The following is a 23,343-nucleotide window of genomic DNA, read 5'->3' on the forward strand; positions in this document are numbered from 1 at the left end:
CAGTACCTTTTGTCAGCCTGTGGATCTGCTTGAACATCGTCTTGTACCAGTCCTTTGATCGGTCCGTGTTCTAATAGAAAAAGGGACAAAACATGTCACTGGCGCGAGTTCATTCCGCCGTCCAAAAAACAAAGAAGCTTGCCTCACGGCACACACTCTGCTCATTCTCTGCGACAATAACTGCATTGCAAAGGTTTCTCCCTTGCTGCTGCTCTGTCACAGCTTGACCAACAACCTGCAAAAGCTGAGGGAAATCTAGTGGCGCAGCAATAAAAAGATGCTGGCACGTTTGCAAAGCTAAGCAGGGTCCGGTGTGGTTTCAAATTGGATGGGAGACCATGTGTTGAGATTCCTGTATTGCAGGGGGCTGGACTAGATGGCTCTTGGGGTCCCTTCCAACTCTACAATTCTATGACTTTTGTGATTAACAGAAGTGGGCTAGGAGGGTTGCTCTCTCTCGACCCAACTCCTAACCTGCCATATTAAAGACAGGGTGAACAAAAATCAATTTATTTATTTTTTAAAAAGGATTTTTTTAAAATTTAAATCAAATTTTTAAAATAAAATGCTTTTGGAGGATAAAATTTTCTACAGATAGTTTTCTATTTAAGTTACATTATAATCCGAAGGCTATTCATCAGGAAATAAGGATTTGTTTTAAGTTTTTCATGTGTGCTAAAACTCAGTCTAAGTTTTTTAAAACAACAACAACAACCTTTTAAACATATCAGTTAACCAACATGGATACATATGCTATAATGTTATCGTTTTAGTTAAATAAATTGTTTAAATTGTTATGAAGGAAATGATTATTTTTCTCCTTCCAATAAAGTACAGCAGAAACGTTGTCCAAATATAAACAGTTAACTTATTAAACCTCACAATAATTTCATAATTATCTGTCTATGTATTTCTAATAGTATAACCAAATCAGTAATTTTTGATATAACTGTAAAAACTACTCTGAAAATTTATTATTCCAAAAATGAAACCTTCATCTGGTGGTAAATATTAAGATTGTACCAGCAAGAATGAGTCTTTCTGTAAAAAAAAAAAAAAGAAGATTTAAATCAAGTCTTACTGACTAGTGATTTAAATCAAGTTGTACTGACTAAGGATTTAAATCAAATCCACCCTGATTAAAGATATTAATTGTGTGTAAAAAGCGCACTGCAATGCACTGCATTTCCGTCTCCTTGATGCGCTACCTTCCCAGGTGGATGAGTCCCATCTGTCCCTCACTTCCGTCTAAAAGCATGTGCAGAATCTTCCTTCTTGGCCATTAGACTCACTATTGGTCTCATCTGCTCAACCTGCCAGAGTCTGTCCTAGCATGCAGGGGACAGACAAGTCCCTAACTCACCGAGGGTTTGAGACCCACCGGCTACCTTCACCTGGTTAAGTTGGCCAGTTGAAGCCATTCCCGGATTGTGGCCACCGTTGTACGCTGCCAGCTTCCAGGAGCCACAGGTGAGTGCTGAGGGCAGGGTGGGGGCCAAAGATGAACAAACCACCTCTTCGTCTTCTTCTTCTTTGGCGATCACTCGTAGCCGAGTAAGATTGTCTTCCATAAACACGGTTTTAACAATGAGTCCGTAAGTGACTGTGGAGGCCAATTCTGGATCCACATGTCCTTCCACAGTGGGGACATTGGTTTCCAGGTGGGAGTTGATCATGGAGTGGATTTGCCAAGCGTGCCTTCCTCCTAGCACATTTCTCCCTTACGTCCTGAGTTGGAGTGTCTTCAAAGCCCATGACACCTTTGGTAAAGGCTGTTCTCCAACTGGAGCGCTCGCAGGCCAGTGTTTCCCAGTTGTCAGTGTTTATACTACAGTGGTACCTGTGCTTCAAGTTACAGACTTCGCTAACCTAGAAATATTACCTCAGGTTAAGAACTTTGCTTCAGGATGAGAACAGAAATTGTGCTCCCGCGGCGCGGCGGCAGCGGGAGGCCCCATTAGCTAAAGTGGTGCTTCAGGTTAAGAACAGTTTCAGGTTAAGTACGGACCTCCGGAACAAATTAAGTACTTAACCTGAGGTACCACTGTACAATTTTTAGATTTGACACCCCATACAGGTTAGCACAAATGAATTTACGTGGAAGGAAAATGGGCGAAATTTCCTTACCCTTAATGGAATGCCTATGTCATCCGGCGAGGAATCGGTCATGTACTGCGGACTCTTAATTGCTTTCTTCCTTTCCTCCATTGCTTGTTTCTTGCTTTGGCTCATCTTTTCTTGGACAGGCATATAATCTACTTTATCCGCTAGTGGCACATCTATCGCTGGCTCTGTAAAAACAAAGGAAGCAAGTCCCTCGCTTTGACTTCCAATACAATCATGACACAATATCCAACATCAATCACTCCAAAAACCTTGGCGAAACACTGATGAGTCTGACTGTCCCAAGGCAGCAAAATAATTTGAAATGTGATCGAATGAGCAAGGGATTTTTACAAGGACAGCATCAGTGTCTGTGATTTGACTCTAGCCACTAATCTACAAACCAGGCTAAACATGGGTTCTCAAAAGCCACTACCTAATTCTAGCAATAACTACAGGGCTGGGCAAAGAATGGCTTCCCCCAATTCTCCACACTATTTGTGGGTGGCAAAACTGTGGTGGTGGGGAGACATTCCCCCCAAATATTCTTACTGGGATTCTCTTACTGTTTGAAGTGGAGGCATTAAGGGAAATTCTCAGAAAAAAGATTCTGCAAAAACTCACTAAAGCTCACTTAAACTCAAAAGAATTCTATTCTTAGCTCATGCTGGTAGATGAAGGAAGCGCAAAGCTAGGACAGGAAGATGGCAGGAACAAGAGCCAAGCCTGTTGATTCCTTCAACAATATTAAAATATATGGGATCTGCAGCTGCACTCAGAATCTTCCCCGCTTGTAATGTTGGTGGAGAAGTTGAGAGGGCCATTCGGTTGAATTCCCCAGCCATCTTGGAGGTAGTGGGACGAGAGACACACCAAAAGAGGAAACTCCGATAATGTTCTTTTCTGAGAAATTTGGCTTGGCCCTCGTACCTTGACATTAGGTTGCATAACGAAGTGCTACAATGGGGAATCCTTCAAGTCCCACCTCTGAGGAAATTCCCGTGAAGGATTTCAGGGGTGAAAAGGACACAGGACATTACAACTTCCCTCATCAAAAGTTTGCCAAGTTGCAGGAACTCTGATATCACTGCGCAGCATGCACGGGAGAAAGACCAGATACTAAAATCATGCACCCAGCTGTAGTACCCAAAGCCAACCAGAGCTGTATGGTTCAGAATGGGATATTGAAATAGTGCAGGACAAGGCTCATGCAGACAGAGCCAGCTTCAGTCATTGAGTACCCTTAGCAAATCCTGTATAGAGCCACTTCATCTAATACTCTTAATTTTTTTAAATATTGTCGATTAACCTGTGTAAATTGCTCCTGAATCAATTTGTTGCAGGGTGGCATACATGTTTTGAATAAGTGAAAATACTGATTGTTGTTCTAGGTTTTGGATGAGGGGTCTGTTCTTAAATCTAGCACAGGATTGACAAGCGAAGCAGAGGTCTTGAAATCACTGAAAGTTCAGTATGGTAACCCTCTAAATTCACCTCAAGGGGCAGTTAACCTAATCCAGGAAGCACAATGGGTTTGCTAAGAAAAAGTTGTTGTTTTATGGAAAGCAAACTAAAGAAAGACCACCAGGTTTTAGAAGTGGGAAATTTAAACTGAGTTCTGGGGTCACAGATACCTAGACCGAAAGGAACATTAAAAAAGTAATTGTCCCAGATTGAGCACATAATATGAGTAAAAATCTCAAAGAGGGAAAGGAACAAGTAGGTTTCTCCCAGGATCTCTACTACGACTTGTGCTTGTTTAAACTTGTTCAACTTGAACAGGGAAGCGGTCAGGATTGCTTCTGACACCAAATTTATTAGAATGGTACAAGTGCACTGTTTCAAACGGATCTCTCCAAACTTTACAAATGGGTAAGAAACTGGTAGAGGAGGCTCACTTTGAGCCGGGCATTAAACCAGCATCTCTAGGTTTTTCATTTAGAAAATAAACATGACTAAGAGTGGTTAGAGAGTCAGACGAGGACTTGGGAGGCTGGGGTTCGTATCTCAGCTCTGCCATGAACCTCACTAGGTGACCTTGGGCCAGTGAGCATCTCTCAGCCTTACCTACCTCCTAGGGGAGTTGAGATATGGATTGTGGGAGAACCACAAACTGTGCGCTCCTTTGAGGAGAGATGGGCTTATAAATATAATAACAAATAAATGCATAAAGGGGATGGGCACACAATGTTGCTTTCTAAGATTGTGTATGATGTCTACAAGGAAGGTAGGTAAAGGTAAAGGGACCCCTGACCATTAGGTCCAGTCGTGACCGACTCTGGGGTTGCGGCACTCATCTCGCTTTATTGGCCGAGGGAGCCGGCGTACAGCTTCCGGGTCACATGGCCAGCATGACTAAGCCGCTTCTGGCGAAGCAGAGCAGCCCACGGAAACGCCATTTACCTTCCCGCTGGAGCAGCACCTATTTATCTACTTGCACTTTGATGTGCTTTCGAACTGCTAGGTTGGCAGGAGCAGGGACCGAGCAATGGGAGCTCACTCCGTCACGGGGATTCGAACCACCGACCTTCTGATCGGCAAGCCCATGAGGCTCTGTGGTTTAACCCACAGCGCCACCCACGTCCCTAACAAGGAAGGTAAAGTGACATTTCTTGGTGGCGGTAGGAAGAAAATACTTCACAGGATCAATTAATTTATGGCAGGAGCTGCCACAGGATATGGCGAAAGCCACTAAGCTGAGACAGCTTTAAAAGGGGATTTCATAAATACACAGGTGCCAGGCAGCTCTTCTCTTACAGGAGAAGGAAATGGGTGAGAAGCCTAGCAAGCGAGCCAACAGGTATATATATTAAAAAAGTGGCAGCCCAAGAAAGTTCAGAAAGGGAAAAGCTTACCACACTTACACTGGCAACCCGGCCTGTTAGCATCCCGTAAGTGTAATCAGTCGATAAATGTAGTTGTTCGTTTCCCCCTTCTACATTTGGGTCCAGTTTAGCGTCATTTAAAAGCATGTTCGGTTTTAAAGCATGTTACTATCTGCAGGCATGTATGTGGGGCACACTATTTTTCATCCAGGCCGGGAGCCCCCCTCAGGAATTGGCTCAGGTGAGGTGCAGTGGCTGTGAGAAGACACGCGTGCAAATTTCTAGCAGAACTGGACAGAATAGTTGTGTTGGGGGAGCTCAGTATCTTTTTTTTCAGCAGCAAGGCACTGTGTAGCTGTCAAGCATATTTATTGACTACCGTATACAGTCTCGCCTTTCAAAATCTAATACACCCAAGGCAGTCTTAAAAGAATTCGCATGCTCCTTCCAGCGCTTTCAAGAGAGAGGATATACTTCGCAGTGACTGAGCGGACAATAATTAATCTACCCCTTTCAGTAAAGGCTCTTCACTGGCGGATTCACTAAAGGTACTCTGCTAAGTCACAAAGCAGTGCGCTTCTCAGGTGAACACAGCAGCAGGAGAACAGGAGAAGAAAAGGAGGTGGCAACATTCTGGGCACCGTACCTGATAGGCTACTAAGCCTTTTTTGTTGTTCTGTGGGAGAGGAGAAAATGACAGACAAATAAGTGGTACAAACACCAGAGACGTGAGAGCTCTCAACTCTTGCAGTGATCAGGGCAGGCATAAATAACACATGCTGTACACAAGGGCTTAGGTGCCTCCTTATCAGATCCTGAACCCAAGGTCTTCCCACCAAGGCAAGCTAATGTTCAGCCCTGCACAACTTCAAAACAGCAGTGCTAGACAACGTTCCCAAGTCATTGATACCGTGAGTGAGTTGTTCCAAACAGGATGTATAAATATCAAAGCTCAAAAAAACACACACCTCCAAACAGTGGGTTTATTATTAGTATCTATATATCACTTTAGACTGTTTATCTTGTGACCTTTTGCAATGACTTTGGAAGACAGGTAAATAATTATTGTATTCGGATGGCTTATCGAACTTCGGATGGCTTATCGAAAGGGTGGCTTATCGAACTTATTGACTTATCGACTTATCGATAAGTCGATCAATAAGGCTTATCGACTTATTGACTTATTGACTTATTGACTTAATGGGCAGAGGCAAAAGTAAAATGAAGGGTTTCCAAGGTCGTCACTTAATCTCAAAGTTAACGTGCTGTGACGGCTCCCTGCAGTTTTGTTTTTATTTTAAAGAAAAATCTTCAGGCAGTTTACAGGGAAGATAAATAAATAGATATACCGTAATTTTCCGTGTATAAGACTATGTCCCCCCCCCCTAGAAATCATGCCAAAAAGTGGGTGTCTTCTTATACACGGGTAGTGCATAGGGTGGACGTTTGATTGGTTGCTGCCGTGGCTGTCAGAGGCTATTGTGAGTGTTATTGGTTGCTGCGTCAATGGGTGTTGTTGATTGGCCGATGCTGCGGCAATTGGGGGGCGGGGGGGGGGTTGGCAGCTCCTGCCGGCGAGGAGACAGACGGGAGGCGGATTTTGCGATGCGTGTGGGTGAGCGATTTTCGGCATTCCCCTCTAAAAAAAGCTTAGCAACCCTCGGTAATTCCCCTCCCCAACAACTTTTTGCCATCTCCCCCCATTTCCTGAAATTTCAGTCCCCAAAAATAGGGGGCATCTTATACATGGGGGCGTCTTATAGACGGAAAAATACGGTGTGAGTGTATATATATGTGCATATGTGTATCACAATGTCTGAAATAAGGAGGCAAGCAGTACGGCTGGGTGATATATCACAGAGTTGAAAACCAGACATCACCAGCTAAACATCGTGATTCCCCAATATATCATGGCGTCTGAAATAAGGATGGAGCTATGTAGAGGCATTAACTGGCTTCACGGTCTTCCCTGTATCCTGATTTTTTCTGGTGCCTGCTGGTGTAATTTGCTGCCCCCTGCATGAGACAGGGGAGAGCTGGGCCGGCAGAGGGGCTGCAGAAATCGAGAGAAGCATTGGCTGGCTTCATGGTTTTCCTCACATTGTGATTTTTTTGCATAACACACACACACACACACACACACACACACATCATGCTTCACGATAGATTGCCAGATCGAAAAATTATGAAACTGATATCACGACTTCAAACTGGTTTTGGACGACGTATCGATATATAGCCCAGCCCTACTCCCATCCCATTGCTGTCATATATACCGTATTTTTCGCTCCATTAGACACACTTTTTTCCTCCTAAAAAGTAAGGGGAAATGTGAGTGCGTCTTATGGAGCGAATAGCGCTGCGCAGAGAGGGAGAGCTGCGCAGCACCCCTTCAGTGAAGCGGGAGGCGGAACGGAGCCCCTTCTGTTCCTCCTCCCGCTTCGCTGAAGGGGCGCTGCACAGCTCTCCCTCTCTGCGCAGCGCCTCTCCTGTGAAGGAGAGGCGCTACGCAGAGAGCGAGAACTGCGCAGCGCCCCTTCAGCGACGCGGCATCCTGGCTTCTGCCTTAGCCCTGCGCAGCCTCTTTGGGCAGGGGGAACCTTCATCCCGCTGCCCTGAAGAGGCTTGGCGCGGTTATCCCAGAAGCCAGAACAGCCACACGGTATCCCAGGAGCCAGATCCCTCTTGCTGTTCTGGCTTCTGGGATTCAGAACAATTTTTTCTTGTTTTCCTCCTCCCAAACCTAGCTGCGCCTTATGGCCTGGTGCGTCTTTTGGAGTGAAAAATATGGTAATTGCCCTCGCTGAAAATTGTCCCAAGTTGAGCTGGAAAAGGCAGTATGTTGTTACCCTTACCTCTGTTGTGCTGCAAAAGGACGATGGTGGGGTTGACAATGGTGGTGGAGGGGTACCCGGAGGTGGGTTTGCTGGTGAGAGTTAGGGAGCCATAGCACTCTGTGCCACTGCTGGACCTGGGCGCTTCATAGAGCAGAGGACAGGGATCCTGAAACAGAAAGGTATATATGCCGTTATTGCCCAAGGGCCACAGGGTACCTGGAGGAAAGCCGCTTTGCAACAAACAAACCCGAGAAAAGTTTAGTTCGATGCACCGGCACGCCGCCTTTCTCTTGCCGTTAGTACACACAGAGGGAAGAGCCAAAACTCCTTTTTGCACTGGAAGAAGGAGCGTCGCTCAACGAAACTGTAATACATGGCATACAGCTGGTGGCAGGAGTGAGCTGTTCAGGTTATGGAGAGACAGAGAGAGAGAGATCTGTGTGTTCAGACCCATGCTTCCTTTTAAAAAGAGGTGTTCCTTTCACAGAAACCATCAGGCATGCAAAACCCATGCAGTTCCTGAACGAAAGCCGGTTACGGATTATTTGATGAGGGGGATCAGGGAAATAACTTTAGGACGCACCGCCCTTTGCAAGCTGTTAGACAGCAGGACGCCGGGGACATCAGGACAATGCGAAGAACAGGTGGAGAGGAACCGGCAGAGACAGGAGAGAGGAAGGTAGAGAATCACATCCTTGGGCCAACTGCAGCCAGCTGCTTATTTGTTATCACTGACATAAGAACTGCTGTTTAATTTTTGTGGCGGTGGAGTAAAGGTGGCCGTCAAGATGAAACGATCATACTGACCCTGAGATTTCCAGTTTAGATCTACCAGAAGGATTTGTTCAAAGTGAGCAGCGAGTGGCAGAAAATCAGGGCGCAACTGCAAGGGGGGCGGGAATAGCCAGTTGGTAGAGCATGAGATTCTTAATCTCAAAGTTGTGGGTTCGAGTCCCATGCCATGGCAAAAGGTTTCCTGCATTGCAGGGGGTTGGGAATAGATGATCCGTGGGGTCCCTTCCAACTCCACCATTCTGTGAGTGTGCACATTTAATAAGGTAAAAAGATAAAGGACCCCTGGACGGTTAAGTCCAGTCAAAGGCAACTATGGGGTTGTGGTGTTCATCTCGCTTTCAGGGTGAGGGAGCCAGCGTTTGTCCACAGACAGCTTTCCGCGTCATGTGACCAGCATGACTAAACCACTTCTGAGGCAACGGGACACTATGACGGAAACCAGAGTGCATGGAAATGCCATTTACCTTCCTGCCACAGTGGTACCTATTTATCTACTTGCACTGGCGTGCTTTCAAACTGTTAGGTTGGCAGGAGCTGGGATCGAGCAAGGGGAGCTCACTCTGTTGCGGGGATTTGAACTGCCGACCTTCTGATTGGCAAGCCCAAGAGGCTCAGTGGTTTAGACCACGGCGCCACCCATGTCTACACATCCAATAAATAGCATTTGAACTACATACAGCCCATACTGATCCCCTACTCATCTTTAGGATGCATAGCCACTTGCATGAGCCAGTGTGCACCAGGAAGGACCATCTCAAGGCATGGGGATTCCTCTTCTGGGTTCTCCTGTAAAAGCAACTCCATGAAGTGCCAGTAGGTGGATCATTGGGCTCAAACCAGCATGGCCTGTGTTCACATCGGGCATTGAAAGTCCCTATCTCTCTCTCTTTTTTAATGGAACACTTTGAATCAAACCAGAAGCACAGGAAATTCGAATCCAAATGAGCCCCTCTGGGTTTTTGTGGTGCTACATGATATTTAAAGATCAACAGAATCATTGAGTGACCACCAGAGCTCCATTTGGTCCCACAATCACTTTTAGCAAGTATATAAAAGCCCTTGGGGGAAACTGGAAGAGAGGTGACCTGTTTAGCTCCTGGCCCCATCATTAAAATAGGTTTGTTGTTGTTGTTGTTTTTGCTGTGTCTGGCTGCCTTTTGAGACTCAAGGAAGCCAAGCCAACAGAAGCCGAATCTTGAAGAAGAAAACCATAGAGACTGGCATAATTTGCAGCCTGAAACTGGAAGAGTTGTGTGTGGAGATCCTGGTGGCATAAAGTACTTTTCACCAGGTCTGGCTGTTCTAATTGGGGCCCTTTGGACAGAGGTAGCCTGCCATGGGCAGAGACAGCCCACCAGCCTTCACTGAGCTTAGATAGCTCAGTAGGTTAGAGCGTGGTGCTGATGATGCCAAAGTCGCAGGTTCGATCCCCGTATGGGGCAACTTCCTTGCTTGCAGGGGGTTGGATTAGACGATGCACAGAATCCAAAAAGAGAGTTTAAAGACTTCATCTGTAGGACTGCAAATTATTTGATGTGTTAATGTGGGTGGAAGTCATTAAAACTGCAGCTGCAATATAAGGCTTTGTTATTCTGACTGGTGTGCAACTGGAATTCATAAGCTTTTGGGATGCAGAGTCAAAGTAAATTATCGAATCATCAATTCTAGCACGCGGGGGCCCAACAAAATAATATAATTTGGTATCTGAACAATTGGAAATATGAATTGTATTATAATTTGGTACTGTGACAATGAGGCTTTTATGGAGTTATCGTAATTGAAAACTAATAAAAAATATTTTTTAGTGTAATAATAAAAATTATCACACACATACACAGATGATCCTCAGAACCCCTTCCAGCTATGATTCTATGAAAGGCATTGCATGTGAAGCTGTCTTTAAAGACCTCCTCCCACTGCCAGGTGACTAAATGGGGCCAAGGAATGTCACGCGTTCTGCAATGCAACAATGGCAGGCATGCTTTCATACGCAGATGTGAAATTGCGAATACAAAGCTGCCACAAAGGAAGAAGCCCAAAGGCATTGGCATAACAGCTACCCTATGTCCTTCCATGAAGGTAGTCTAAAGCAGTGTGGAAGACTAAAATGGAGTACTTCCATCAGGTCAGGAGGCTGGGATTTGTAGTCCACCACCGTTTGTAGCCACCAAGTTGGGATGTGCCTTGTACATGGCCCTGGTTATGGCCAAAGGCACAGAGCAGGGCTTCCCAAGCTTGGGCCTCCAGTTGTTTTTGGACTACAACTCCCATCACCGCTAGCTACCCGTGGTCAGGGATGATGGGTACCGTAGTCCGAAACGTTTGGGGAAACCCTGGTGTAGAGTTTTCAAATAGGAAAGGACAAGGAAGAAACATTACACGGCCGAAGGGTGACTGAGCAAGAAGTGGGGGGAAGAGACACGCATGCAATATAATAGCACATAAACAAGGTTTCGGTTGTCATGCTGCTGGCAGAGAGCACCTTGTTCAAAGTTTAGTATGCCAGTGAGAAAATAAATAAGGTCATTTAATCCGGGAGCATAAATTTAGCAAAGCCGTCACGGTGGCATGTGGCAAGGCTTACTGTGCGCAAGATCATTCCTGTGCTCTCGGGCTCCGACACACTGTCTGAGACCTCCGTGACGGGAGGAATCAGCACAGGAGGAGGTGGAGGTGGTGGTGGCGACAGTGAAGGCAGTTTCGGGCGAACATGGGGCACGATCCCCGACGAAGAGGACGGCTGGTTATGTTGGGAACCTTTCTGAAGGTGAGGGGGAATGAAATCGTCTAATGTTGGGAAGGTCAGGAGTAAGCCAGGAGCAGGCGTGTTGTCAGAGAATGCAGAGCTTTGGCCATATGGCAGGAGAGGCGGTGGAGGTGTGCTTGAGCTGGCTTCTCGCCCGCGGTCGGGGTATACCTGTTGGAATGGCACTACTATAACCTCTGTATGAGCTGGGGTGGTGGCGGCAGAGCAAGTCGCATCCTGTGGGAGATAAGGTGGCATTACACAAGGAGGGGGGGTGCCGAAACAGTGGAGGTGTGCAGTGGCATGCAAAAGATGCCACTTCGACGAAAGGGCACCTCGCGAGACGACATTATTTCCCCAAAGGACCAAGTTTTGCACGGCGGCCATTTAAAAAAAAGACAACAACAATTCACAGAACTCCCAGGCCCCAAACCCACCTTCCAGGTCACCTGTCATCAACAGATCAAGCAAAGCAAAATCCCTTCGAATACACGGTCATCACCTGAGGGCACTTTTGTGCCAGCTGCTATGTTTCCTTTCACAGAATAGCACCCATCCCAACCTCTCCGGTACGGTTTGGGCTTGAGGCACTCCCCACCCCACCCCAAACCTTGCACCCGCAATCTCCACACAAACATGCATCCGTCTCGGAAGGAAAGGCTGTCGGTTATTCAGCGGGAGAGAGAGAAAGATCTTAGGACGCATCCAAATCGGAAAGGAAGGCACTGGTGCGTGGGAGAAGGAAAAGAAAGATACAGCCGTGTGAAAGGGGGAGGAAAAAAAGGTTATGAAGAAAACCAAGTACCCTGCCATGTTCCTTTGCCTTGCATGGATGTTGCTGGGGCGGCGGCGGCGGCTGAGCAATGCACGGTTCCTTTCTCATCCTGTCCTCACTGCAAGTCGTATGTGGGAAGTCTGCCTTTGTGTTGTCAACAGCCTGTGGAGTCCTGGAGGGATGGCTCTGACCATAACTAACTGAGTCTCCACTGAGAACAATATTAAAGAATGGCCTGGGAGGGGCAGGAGGAGGAGGAGGAGGAAGAGATTTTCCAGTATCTGTTACAGAGGAAGCAGGGGAGAAGGCTGGTGCCACAGTGACCTCAGCTCCAAAACGGGCGCCTTGTGTTTGGCCATCTGAACGGGCAGTGGAATTTCCAAACAGAGCCGGACAAGTGCTGTTAGATAAACAAGCTACATATAGACTGCTGACCTTTTTCTGCGCTCTGGTTTCGTGGTTGGGTTTCAGTCCAGCTTTACCACTCGGATGTTCCTCAGCAAGCGCCAGGGTGTTTTGGTGCTCGGATGACGCGTCGGGTAACAAGGAGCGACTTCCCGACCGCGATTGCCCAACATGCAACCCCCTGTCTGCGGGGATCGAGCCAGCGGATTTGTAGGGAGCCGCGACGAAGGGTTTGGGCGAGGAGGAAAAACTGGGCCGGCCCTCGAGGATGGGTCGCAAATACGGCTTGGGTGCGTGAGGGTGTACACAATCCGTTATGGGAACGGGCTGTAGGACAGTTATTGCGGTGCCGGTGTGAGGTCGCCATGCAAAGCTCTCCTCGTTTGGAGGAGAGGGGTGGGGTGGAGAAGGGGTCTGTCCAGTTAAAGGGTTCAAAAGGGGGGAAAGTCAGCACCATACAAAGGAGAAAAAGAGGAGAGAGAGAAATGAGTTGGTCATTAGACTGAGGTTAACAGGAAGAAACGAAACTTTAATATGGAATTTCAAAGTCGGCACACAGCTCATTCACTCCCGTTGTTGAATGAAGGATTTCCAGATCTTCACATGATGAGCTGGTGTATCATTTCAGTGTATCGTGTATTGGCTGAAAACCCAAAGCCCAGATTGGTGTAGCTGTCTATCACACTGTAGTCAATGGTATGCATTTCCTATCCGATACCTTTCCAAACCAGGGAGAGAGTGGAACGGGAATTGAAATCAAGGTTTATAAGAATCAATTAAATTGCAGGAATAAGTTATGTTGTGATCCTTGCTTATATATGTGTGTGTTATATTTAAGATATGTTTTTCTTTCTTATTACCTTGTATTTGACTGTAACACAGTGTGCATTGATGATATGATTAAATAAGAAAGCAAGTAAAGAAATAAACAAGAAGTCAATGTTATGTACTGCTTACAGTAAACACGTTCAGTTTTCTACTTAGTTGACAAACCAGGGAAGCCTGAGGATTTAATGCAACAATCCTAACCATGTCTACTCAGAAGCCCTATTGAATTCCCTGGAGTTTACTCTCAGGATCACAGTTTTAGAGGTGGTGAATTTCAGCTCTGAATCCCATCTTCCCTCTCAGGATCTCTGGATATTGGAATGAAGCTCAGGATCTTACTCAAAACAATCAACAATATTACTTCTGATTCTGTACAAAGCCAGAGGTGCATAAAACAAAGAGGTCCTCTGAAGGAAAATGCTTTTGTAAAGACCAATAATGCATTTTCCGGATGTGTTATGAACTCGTATCATTTAGTTACCAACACCTTCTTAACAGCAGAGTGATGGAAATCTACCACGCAACCTTAAGAGTGAAACTTGTTGATACCAAATGAAAGCCCTCGATCAATGAGCAAGTCAGATTTTCATTACAAAGTGCACTAGCAGAGACCCCATTTGGGGTGAGCTTCTGCACCGAACTCAAAATAGTTGCATAGTAAAAAAAAAAAAGGGGGGGGCACAAGACAGACCACTAAAATGTCATTGTAATGTTTCCGTTGCTGCAAGTTTTTAATAGCACACACAAACACATTTAGCTGGCTGGGGGGAAAGAAAAGAGGTGAAATGATTCTTTTTAAAAGATGGCACAGACTTCATAAAAGCCAAAACATCACGTACACCGAAATCGATTATAAAATAAAATTGGGTGATATTTTTCATCATCCCATCAGCCAACATGTACCAATAGCTGCCATTTTGAGATGTCAAGTACACCACAGTTAATCTTCTTCGAAGTATTGAATATACTGCTACATGTTCTACCAGAATAAGTCTCGTAAATTCTGAGGGATTAACAGTGGTCCTAATTCAAGGGGAACCTGTCACTGGACTCCAGTTCCCATCAGCCCCACTGCGGCCAGTGATTAAGGATGATGGGAGATGTGGTCCCACAATGTAGAGATCCCTGCCCTAATCAATTCAAGGTGTTAGCACTGTGGCAATCTGAATGCTATTTTCAATTATTCTTGGTGGCCATATAATATAAAGTCTTTCTCAAATACCACTGTTTTGGTGATTAAGGGAAATTTGGTTCAGAACAATCACTTGCCTCCAATCCTGTGTCATTAGGTGTTATCCAGGATGTACACAAATAACATTATAGCCTGATGATTTATTGACTGATGTACAAATTATACGTTGGGGGAGGGGAAACATCAAATTTATCAACACAAGGAAAATGTTTGGTGGAAACTGGAAAAACACTTATAATGCTCAATTTTTTATTTATTGAAAAGGTATGGGGCAAACCGGTATCAAAACTTGTAGAACAAGTTTTTGATTTTATTTTCAAAACACCTTCAGTTTAAAAAAAACTAGGATAAAATTGAGTGTGTTTTGAAAATAAAATCAGATACGGTTTGAAACTGTGTGATTATATTTGGAAGATGGCTACGTAAGTCTCTAAATCTTTCTGGAACTGTGATTTCTGTATTTACTGAGATTTCATTCATATATGCAAACTTCAATTTAAAAAAACACCAGTGAGCAGCTCTGAAAGTAAAATTATCAATACGATTGGAAGGAATTTGGTGCTTCACCCCATTCAATGTTCTGCTCTAACAAGACACGACGCAGGAGATAAAATGAATGAGATCACCAGCATTTTAAAAGGAAATTAATAGCAGCTCCCTTGGGGGGGTAGAGAGAACAAATTTGGACGAGGACCACGAGGTTAATGCTTTCCTGACAGTCTGTTCCCAGGTGCTATTTGTCCTGAAAGTTACCTTTTGGGTCACACCAAGCTTTGCTCTATGCCATGATATCCCATAACAAAAGCATCCCAAATTGGTATTTGCACAGCCTTTTCTTGCAGTTATCTGATGCTACAGTCTTCTTTCATGTCCAGGATACACTTGCCTTTCCTATAACTGTCTGTGATTAATAGTTTAGGGTGGGGGTGTTAAAAAAGGCAGGGGGCCTAATTTTATTTTATTTTTATGGGAAGCTACCCTGATTATTACTACTGCAAAAGGAGGCCAGGGCATGTATTAGCTTAACAAATAAATCCAGTCTTTGCTTTGTGCCCTTTGAATGCCTTTCCCTTTAAGGAAACAGGAACAGCAAGTCAATTAAACAGTTAAACATTTCGAGAACCAAACTACTCCCTAAAGATGCTTTTTTCAGTCTAAGGTTTCACAGCCGCATTCTGTGAGCTAGTATTCATGGGCCTTGAAGAGGCCTTTTGTCATCTTTCTGGCTGCTTTCTGAAACCTCCTCCAATTTGCCAGTTCTTGAACAGCAATACCCAGAGCACAACATTCAAATATCTGTTGCTGTTTGTTATTCATTATCGCTGCTGTTGTAGATAGATGCCTGCTTCCTTTGGGCCTTTCCTTTCTTTGTATATCTACAAGAACACCACCAGCAAAATCTGCCTTTCAATTTCAGTCTCAGTAACTAAACATGAAACACAGCCCTGTGTACCTGTCCCCTAACCTTCTTGGTTATATATTGACAGCAGTTTCAGGAATCAGGATACTGCAAGTTAATGCAGAGGAACCACGTGGAGGGGCCACTTAACTTTCTGTAGAAGTAGTCCCCTCACCCCCAACCTGGCTATTACTGTATTTTTCGCTCTACAAGACGCACCAGACCATAAGACACACCTAGTTTTTGGAGGAGGAAAACAAGAAAAAAAAATATTCTGAATCTCAGAAGCCAGAACAGCAAGAGGGATTGCTGCGCAGTGAAAGCAGCAATCCCTCTTGCTGTTCTGGCTTCTGGGATAGCTGCGCAGCCTGCATTCGCTCCATAAGACGCACACACATTTCCCCTTACTTTTTAGGAGGGAAAAAGTGAGTCTTATAGAGCAAAAAATGCGGTATTTTATTCCTAGGCAAAAAGAGGGGACAGCTAGGGGAGAAAGGGTTAAGCATCGGCCCCTTTACTGGAATTCCCATCAAGAAGTTGCTTTTGCTTAAAAAAACCCTATTTTTATTTTTTTTTGTATGCACAGCATACTTTTATTATTTATTTATTAAAGATTTTCTTGATTTACGAAAGTGTGTGCAATGTGTCTCTCTCGTATTCCCCCCCCATGTCAATCACCCATCTCCTACTCCCTCCACCTCTTTCCCCCTTTTCTTCCTAATGTCTCAACAAATGAAAATGATTTGTAAAAATGTTACATGGAAATTTTTAAAAAAACCTATTTGAGGACATATTTGCTTTTTCGTGTAGGGCTAATCGCAATCGTTAATAGTCGTCAACAGGTTTACCATACCCATTGAGCCAATCACCCATCTCCTTCCCCTTCTGGGGAAAAACCCACCCCACCCTCCAACTATATATAAGGGTCTGGTGACTTCTGTTTCAGTGTATCTGAAGAAGTGTGCATGCACATGAAAGCTTAGACCCAGAACAAAACTTACGTTGGTCTCTAAGGTGCTACTGGACAATTTTTTAATTTATTTTGACTGCCTAAGATGAACACAGCTACCTACCTGAATCTAGAATATTTGAGGGAAAGTTACCTATAGTGCCTAGTTCAGACGTCAGGCATGTTCCTGAAAACTTAGCTTTGCTAATGTTGCTGATCTTGTTCTGTATATGGATTTGCCTAGTTTGCAACGACTGAGATTATGAAGACTTGAATGCCACTTCCCTCGGAAGTTCTGCTACAGCAGATGGAGACATACTACCCAACAGTGCATCCTGAAATTATCCTGGAGTGCATACTTTGAACATTTTGAATAATTGTTACCCGGCAGAGGGCCTTCTTGATAGTGGCGCCCGCCTTGAGGAACGCCCTCCCATCAGATGTTAAGGAAATAAACAACTACCTGACTTTTAGAAGACATCTGGAGGCAGCCCTGTTTAGGGAAGTTGTTAATGTTTGATGTGCTATCATGTTTTTAATATTCTGCTGGGAGCTGTCCAGAGTGGCAGGGGAAACCCAGACAGATGGGCGGGATATAAATAATACGTTGTTCTTGTTTGTTGTTTGTTGTTGTTGTTGTTGTTGTGTTGCACACATAATTGACAGGCAGATAATTGGAAGCCCTTCCTATTTCTTTCTTTTTAGCCTTTTTTATATCTCACTTTCTTCTATCTCATTGTTATTTCTTCTTCTTCTTTCTTCTCGTCACACTTATGCTATGTTCTGTAACCTGAAGTTCCTCCTCTCATATCGAGGAAGATGCACACAGGAATGAAGATGAAGAACCCTGTGTGTGAGAGCATTTCCTAGGGTGGGAGGCTGGGGGAAGAGGGCGAAGGTCCCAGGTGAGAGCTGCATGGGCTCATTTTTCCGTGTGCGGAATAAGGGTTAAGACTTAATTTTGATAGAGGACTTTGTAATTTCATTTCCCTTGTTTTCCCCTTTCTTTTCTTCTTTACTCTCCTCCTTTCCTGCTCCCCCCCTTTCTATTTTTCTTTTTAGATTAGTATGCTTTTTATTGTAGTGGAAAACTTTAAATAAAACTTGGTTGTAAAAAGAAGTTCTACTAGAGTTTGGAACATAAAACAGGGTCCTACACATGCGCAGAATGCGATCTTAGCTCACATCTATTATTATTTTGGCCCGAGCTCTGCACACCAATCACAGCTCAGACATAGTGAAATAAATGCTCCCCAAGAAGGGTTTTTTAAGGCTACTGGGAAGTCCAGAGACTTGTCTGGGGGTGGGAAGGGAAGGCGTTGTGTATCCAGTGAGCTTGTGTGACCAAGTAATGTGTCTACAACCCAAACATCCAATAGCTTCTAAATTTTCCTCTCAAATGTACTGAATGTTAGCATTTGGAAGCATTTAGAAACTGTCTGAGATGTGACTGGGTTCAGGACTTGGACAAAAACGAAAACAAAATAACCACCAGACTGAATTGAATCAGACTGTGCCCTTCCAGTTCACCGAACCGCTTTTGATCCAACGGATGTCTTTGCTGAAGGAAGGGGAAGAGGTCTTTTCCATCACCCCCCGCAGCCCTGTGAAAATCTGCTCCAGATGATTGGGGGACTGTACCCCAAAGGAGGTTTTGGTATTAAAAAAGAAAAAGATCCCTCACTGCCTCTTCCATTAGTGAGGGCCTCCTTCTGCTTGCAAAAAAAGCAAAGCAAAAGCAAGCAACATTGGATGCAACTCAGCAAAATTTTAAGGCAATGTAATAAAGAAGGCAACCAAAATTATGAATCAAGCTTGTCCTCTCACGCACAAAAATCTGTGCTCATGATGAGTGACCCTATTCTGAATAAAACGAAGCAGAGCTTGTCTGTCACCAGCTTTAGCACAGCCACCCAGAACTTAATGGTTCCTGCAATCCAGACATAGTGGGTGGCACAGTAAGAATCTGGTTGACCAAGAATCCAGTTTGTGGCAAAAGACAGGCAGGGTTGGTAGCGGGAGAGAACGGCTGAGGTTTCCCCTATTTTGCTTCATTCAGTAATGGAAATTACACATGTGCAGCCAAGATTCAAGATCAAGAAGGACGTCGGTTCCTTTTTGCTGACCAAGTACAGTTCTAGGAGAACGCAATGTCAAAAAAGCCTCAAATTCCCTTTCTGGTAAAATCCTATAACTCACACCTTTGTTAAGGTTAAGGGGAGACACGACAGCAAGTCTTCAAACACCCAGCAGGGAGAAGATGGAGCAAACGTCTTTGTGTGTGTGGCTCCAGAGGGAAGGGCTAGAATCTCTAGGCAGAAATGGCAGGGAAACTGATTTCAACTGAGCAGTAGGAGAAACCTTCCTACTGGTAAGGGTTGTTTGGCAGTAGAACAGCCTGCCTTGGGACAGTCTCCCCTGCTTGATGGCTGGATCTCACAGATGCTGTAATAGCATTCTGGACTAGGTGATCTCCAAGTCCACATTGACTTAAAAAACAAAGAAACACTGGGTCCATGTTGCAGGTTGGAGATAAAGATGGATCTCAAGTAGAAGAAGACTACTGCTGAACAGGAAAACAAACAAGGAAACTTGCTCCCCGCCAATTACAGCTACCTCTTTGTTTTAACAGACATGAGAGATGTTCCCTGGCATTATGCTCATGTTAAAAAGGTAAAGGTAAAGGGACCCCTGACCATTAGGTCCAGTTGTGGATGATTCTGGGGTTGTGGCGCTCATCTCACTTTACTGGCCAAGGGAGCCGGTGTACAGCTTCCGGGTCATGTGGCCAGCATGACTAAGCCGCTTCTGGCGAACCAGAGCAGCGCACGGAAACACCGTTTACCATCCCGCCAGAGCGGTACCTATTTATCTACTTGCACTTTGTGCTTTCGAACTGCTAGGTTGGCAGGAGCCAGGACCGGGCAACGGGAGCTCACCCCGTCGCAGGGATTCAAACCGCCGACCTTCTGATCGGCAAGCCCTAGGCTCTGTGGTTTAACCCACAGCGCCACCCGCAACCCCTTGTTACAAACCATTAAAAGGGAATTACAAAAGCTCCCCGTCCAGCCACAGCCAGGAAGATGGCACAGGTCTCTTCACCCTTCATTACTTTGGCTCAAAAGTTTTCCTAGCACATAAGGATTTTTTTAGGCAGGTACTCACGTGTGGTTTGCTCTCAGAGAGGTTTGGCCGCACACTGCGGTAGCCCTTGGCAGCCAGAGCAGAGGACTGAGCATCCCCATTGGTGTCGACACTAAGCGGTAACCTCCAATCATCTGCAAAACGAAGAACTTCGGATCACTAGAGCTGCACCAAACAGTCAAGGTTTTGTGCTTGCTTAAGCAAGCGAGAGGTGTGCCACGGAAACCATAAGAAAATGAAACGTTTAGTAAATACCTGTTTCGGGTGTTGCTGGCTCTACACCTTAAGCATTTCATGGCAAGCATTTGAGAAAATGAAAAGAAGGGAGGGAATTAGGAAAAAAACACCACAATCAACTGTTACATTGGGGTGGGGTGCATTTACCAATCAGAGTTAAGTATTTAGTCCACTTTGCGCATGGGATACTTAGAGCTCAGGCTGCCTAATTTCCATAGAAACATGATTCCCTCGCCGTTCCTGACCTTTGTAAACACAAGGCAATTCATTCAGAGTGATGAAGAAACAATTGTGCATTGACATTTCCTTCCAGAGTCAAAAAGGCAGTCGGAGCTCTCCGTACGGAGCCCAAATGCCACACACTGCTGCAAGTGCAGGGCTTCAATATTTTAAACGGAGATATAAGCAAAGGGGTGGAAAATAAATCTGTCCTTTCTTAACCCTGCCAGAGGAGATGGGAGGGAGAGCCGTAAACAAACAAACCAACATATTTAGAAGTGGTTGGTACAACATGTGCCATCTTTATAGAGTCCGGGCCACAAGGTGTGACATAGTATTTTCTGTTTACATGCTGGCCTTACGCACGTTGCTGCGAGATCCTAAGAATGGAAACCACAAACAAAAAAACAAAAAAACAAACACACAAACAAACACTCTCTCTTTTGAGGGTTAGGAACAAATTTGAGGAGGAAAGTCCTTAATCAGATCCCAGGGGAGCTCAGAACTTTCACTGGCTCCCTTTCCAAGATGTTTCAGAACCTGGTCTTGGTGCCACCACACACACACACACACACACACACACCACACAACCCCCTGTTGATGCACATGCAAAACGCAGCCTCCTGGCTCCGGCAGGCATTTTCCAAAGGGAGAGTCAGCACAATGATCCTTTTCCATTGTAAATGACTCACTGCTGGAAATTTAGGAAGCCATCAGCAATAAAAAGGACAGCAGGTGGCGTGGATGGGAGGGATGACGTTGTGCAGAGAAGAGGACGAAGGGGAAAGGAAGCGAGGGGGATAAACTGAGACAGGTGGCTTAACTAGAGCTCTGATGGAGTGCACTAAGTACTTTCCGATTGCGGCTTTTCTATTTTACATTATATCTGGAATTTCAAAAGGGCATCTACGCCCACTAGGGAGTGCTACACAATTCAATGCTTCTCCCCATCCACACGCATTCTACTTTGCACCGTCAAAAGAGTGGGCACGATTCTCTTCCCTTTTCTCCCAGCCCCTCACAGATGCACAATCATTTCCAGTAATTGTTCCCTCCTCCCACCATGAGACAGTGGAAGCTTTCTGGCGGCATCCTCTGCACGAAAAAATTAGAAATCAGATCAAATTATCCACCGACAAGCCTGAGCATGAGTTACATGCTCGGAAGAACATCTCCACCAGTGTTCAGTGCAGCGGGGCTTACTCTGAAGTAAGAGAGCAGGGGATCTCTGCTGAAATTTACTCGGGAGTCGAGAGTGGATTTCATCCTTTTTATTCAGCTCATAGTGGTGAGGAGGAATGGAAGTTCCCCCAGAATGTCTGCTTTATATACATTATTTACACAATGGGCCCCATGTGATTGGCTAATTCCGGGATTCTCCTGTAGGCCAATCAGGTTGCGGATTCACTTCCACCTGGAGCTGGATTGCGTGGCTCCTGTGGACCAATCAGACTGCTGCATTCTGGACCCTATTGTTCTAGGACCAATCAGACTGCTGCATTCTGGACCCTATTGTTCTAGGACCAATCAGACTGCTGCCTTTTGGATCCTTCTCAACTCAGTACATAACATCTGCCTTAGTAGTGTTTAACATACTCAAGTTTGCCCATGGACTGAACCGGGGAAACTTTGCTTCTTTTCTCAGCCGAGTTCAATATTCCTCAGCTTCCTGCTCTCTGCCACTTGCTCCAAGAAGCTGAAATCCCTCTCCTTCAATGAAAGATTTTGAGCGGGGGCCATCTGTCATGGATGCTTTAAAGTTGAGATTCTTGCACTGCAAGGCGGTTGGGCGACACTAGCTGCAATCCATATCTATTCTGTTGTTCTTGGGAAATACTGCATTTTTACGTATTTCCCCCCAAGCCAGCTTTGATCTGAATTGAGAAAAAGGAACAAAGCGGCTTTATTTGAAGCTGGCAATGTGTTCAGAGCCCAGTTGTGGTGAAAAGTAACCAAGAGAAGCTTTTAAAAAGAAAAAAGAGGAAAACAGCAATAAGAACTATGCAGTGGAGTTTGTGTTAATGTTCCATCCTTTTCCTCCTTCTTTTAACTGGATTCTCTGCTGAAAGTGTTTGCGCACCTGCACTTTTCCCCTTGTTCCTGCGCATGTCGCCAAATAAATAATCACAACCATCCCAAGCCCATTTAAGGGATTAAATATGCTGCTTAAATAAGCATTGCCTGTGACATTTCAGGCAAGCAATGTTTGTACTTCTTTCATCATGCCGGGTGCTGCCCATACCCACATCAGGAATCATAGCTAAAAGCATCATCCGGGATATTATTTGTGAGAAATATAGTAAATATACAGGGACCGCTAACCATTAGGTCCAGTCGTGGCTGACTCTGGGGTTGCAGTGCTCATCTCGCTTTATTGGTCGAGGGAGCTGGCGTACAGCTTCTGGGTCATGTGGCCAGCATGACTAAGCCGCTTCTGGCGAACCAGAGCAGCGCACGGAAACGCCATTTACCTTCCCGCCAGAGCGGTACCTATTTATCTACTTGCACTTTGATATGCATTCGAACTGCTATGTTGGCAGGAGCTGGGACCGAGCAATGGGAGCTCACTCTGTCATGGGGATTTGAACCGCCGACCTTCTGATCAGCAAGTCCTAGGCTCTGTGGTTTAACCCACAGCGCCACCCGCGTCCCTGTGAGAAATATAGCCTGGTATTTTTTCTGATGGACAAACGTCTCCATGGCCTGGGGTCGTCGTTGGTTTTTTTAACTGAAGTCCCACATGGAATGCATCATGTTTCTTTCCATTCAAGTCACAGCCCCTGGTACCACATTTGAACAATTATGACACATAAAAAAGAGCCTGAACTACTAGAATCATATAAACTGTCATAGTTATTTAACTGTTCCAACTGTTTAGATGAAGTAGGT

The 23,343-nt window shown here is 45.1% G+C and overlaps 1 protein-coding gene across 50 annotated transcripts in view; it reads right to left on the reverse strand.

Moving 5' to 3' along the window:
• SORBS1 (sorbin and SH3 domain containing 1) overlaps positions 1–23,343 on the reverse strand; it is a 192,472-nt gene that overhangs the window by 71,617 nt on the left and 97,512 nt on the right. For 22 of the 50 annotated variants that reach the window (XM_083440191.1, XM_083440180.1, XM_083440202.1 and 19 more), the window contains exons 6-13: positions 20,254–20,280; positions 20,020–20,132; positions 12,112–12,900; positions 11,145–11,543; positions 7,784–7,931; positions 5,575–5,604; positions 2,128–2,291; positions 7–70 (exon numbers count right to left, since the gene is read on the reverse strand). In XM_083440191.1, coding sequence (XP_083296317.1) covers positions 7–70; positions 2,128–2,291; positions 5,575–5,604; positions 7,784–7,931; positions 11,145–11,543; positions 12,112–12,900; positions 20,020–20,132; positions 20,254–20,280 — 1,734 coding nt within the window. The remainder of the gene's footprint in view (positions 1–6; positions 71–2,127; positions 2,292–5,574; positions 5,605–7,783; positions 7,932–11,144; positions 11,544–12,111; positions 12,901–20,019; positions 20,133–20,253; positions 20,281–23,343) is intronic. The other 28 variants (XM_083440165.1, XM_083440206.1, XM_083440166.1 and 25 more) reach the window with 8 other exon arrangements.

Source organism: Podarcis tiliguerta (assembly GCF_965153285.1).
Source record: "Podarcis tiliguerta genome assembly, chromosome: 5".
Taxonomy (NCBI): Eukaryota; Metazoa; Chordata; class Lepidosauria; order Squamata; family Lacertidae; genus Podarcis; species Podarcis tiliguerta.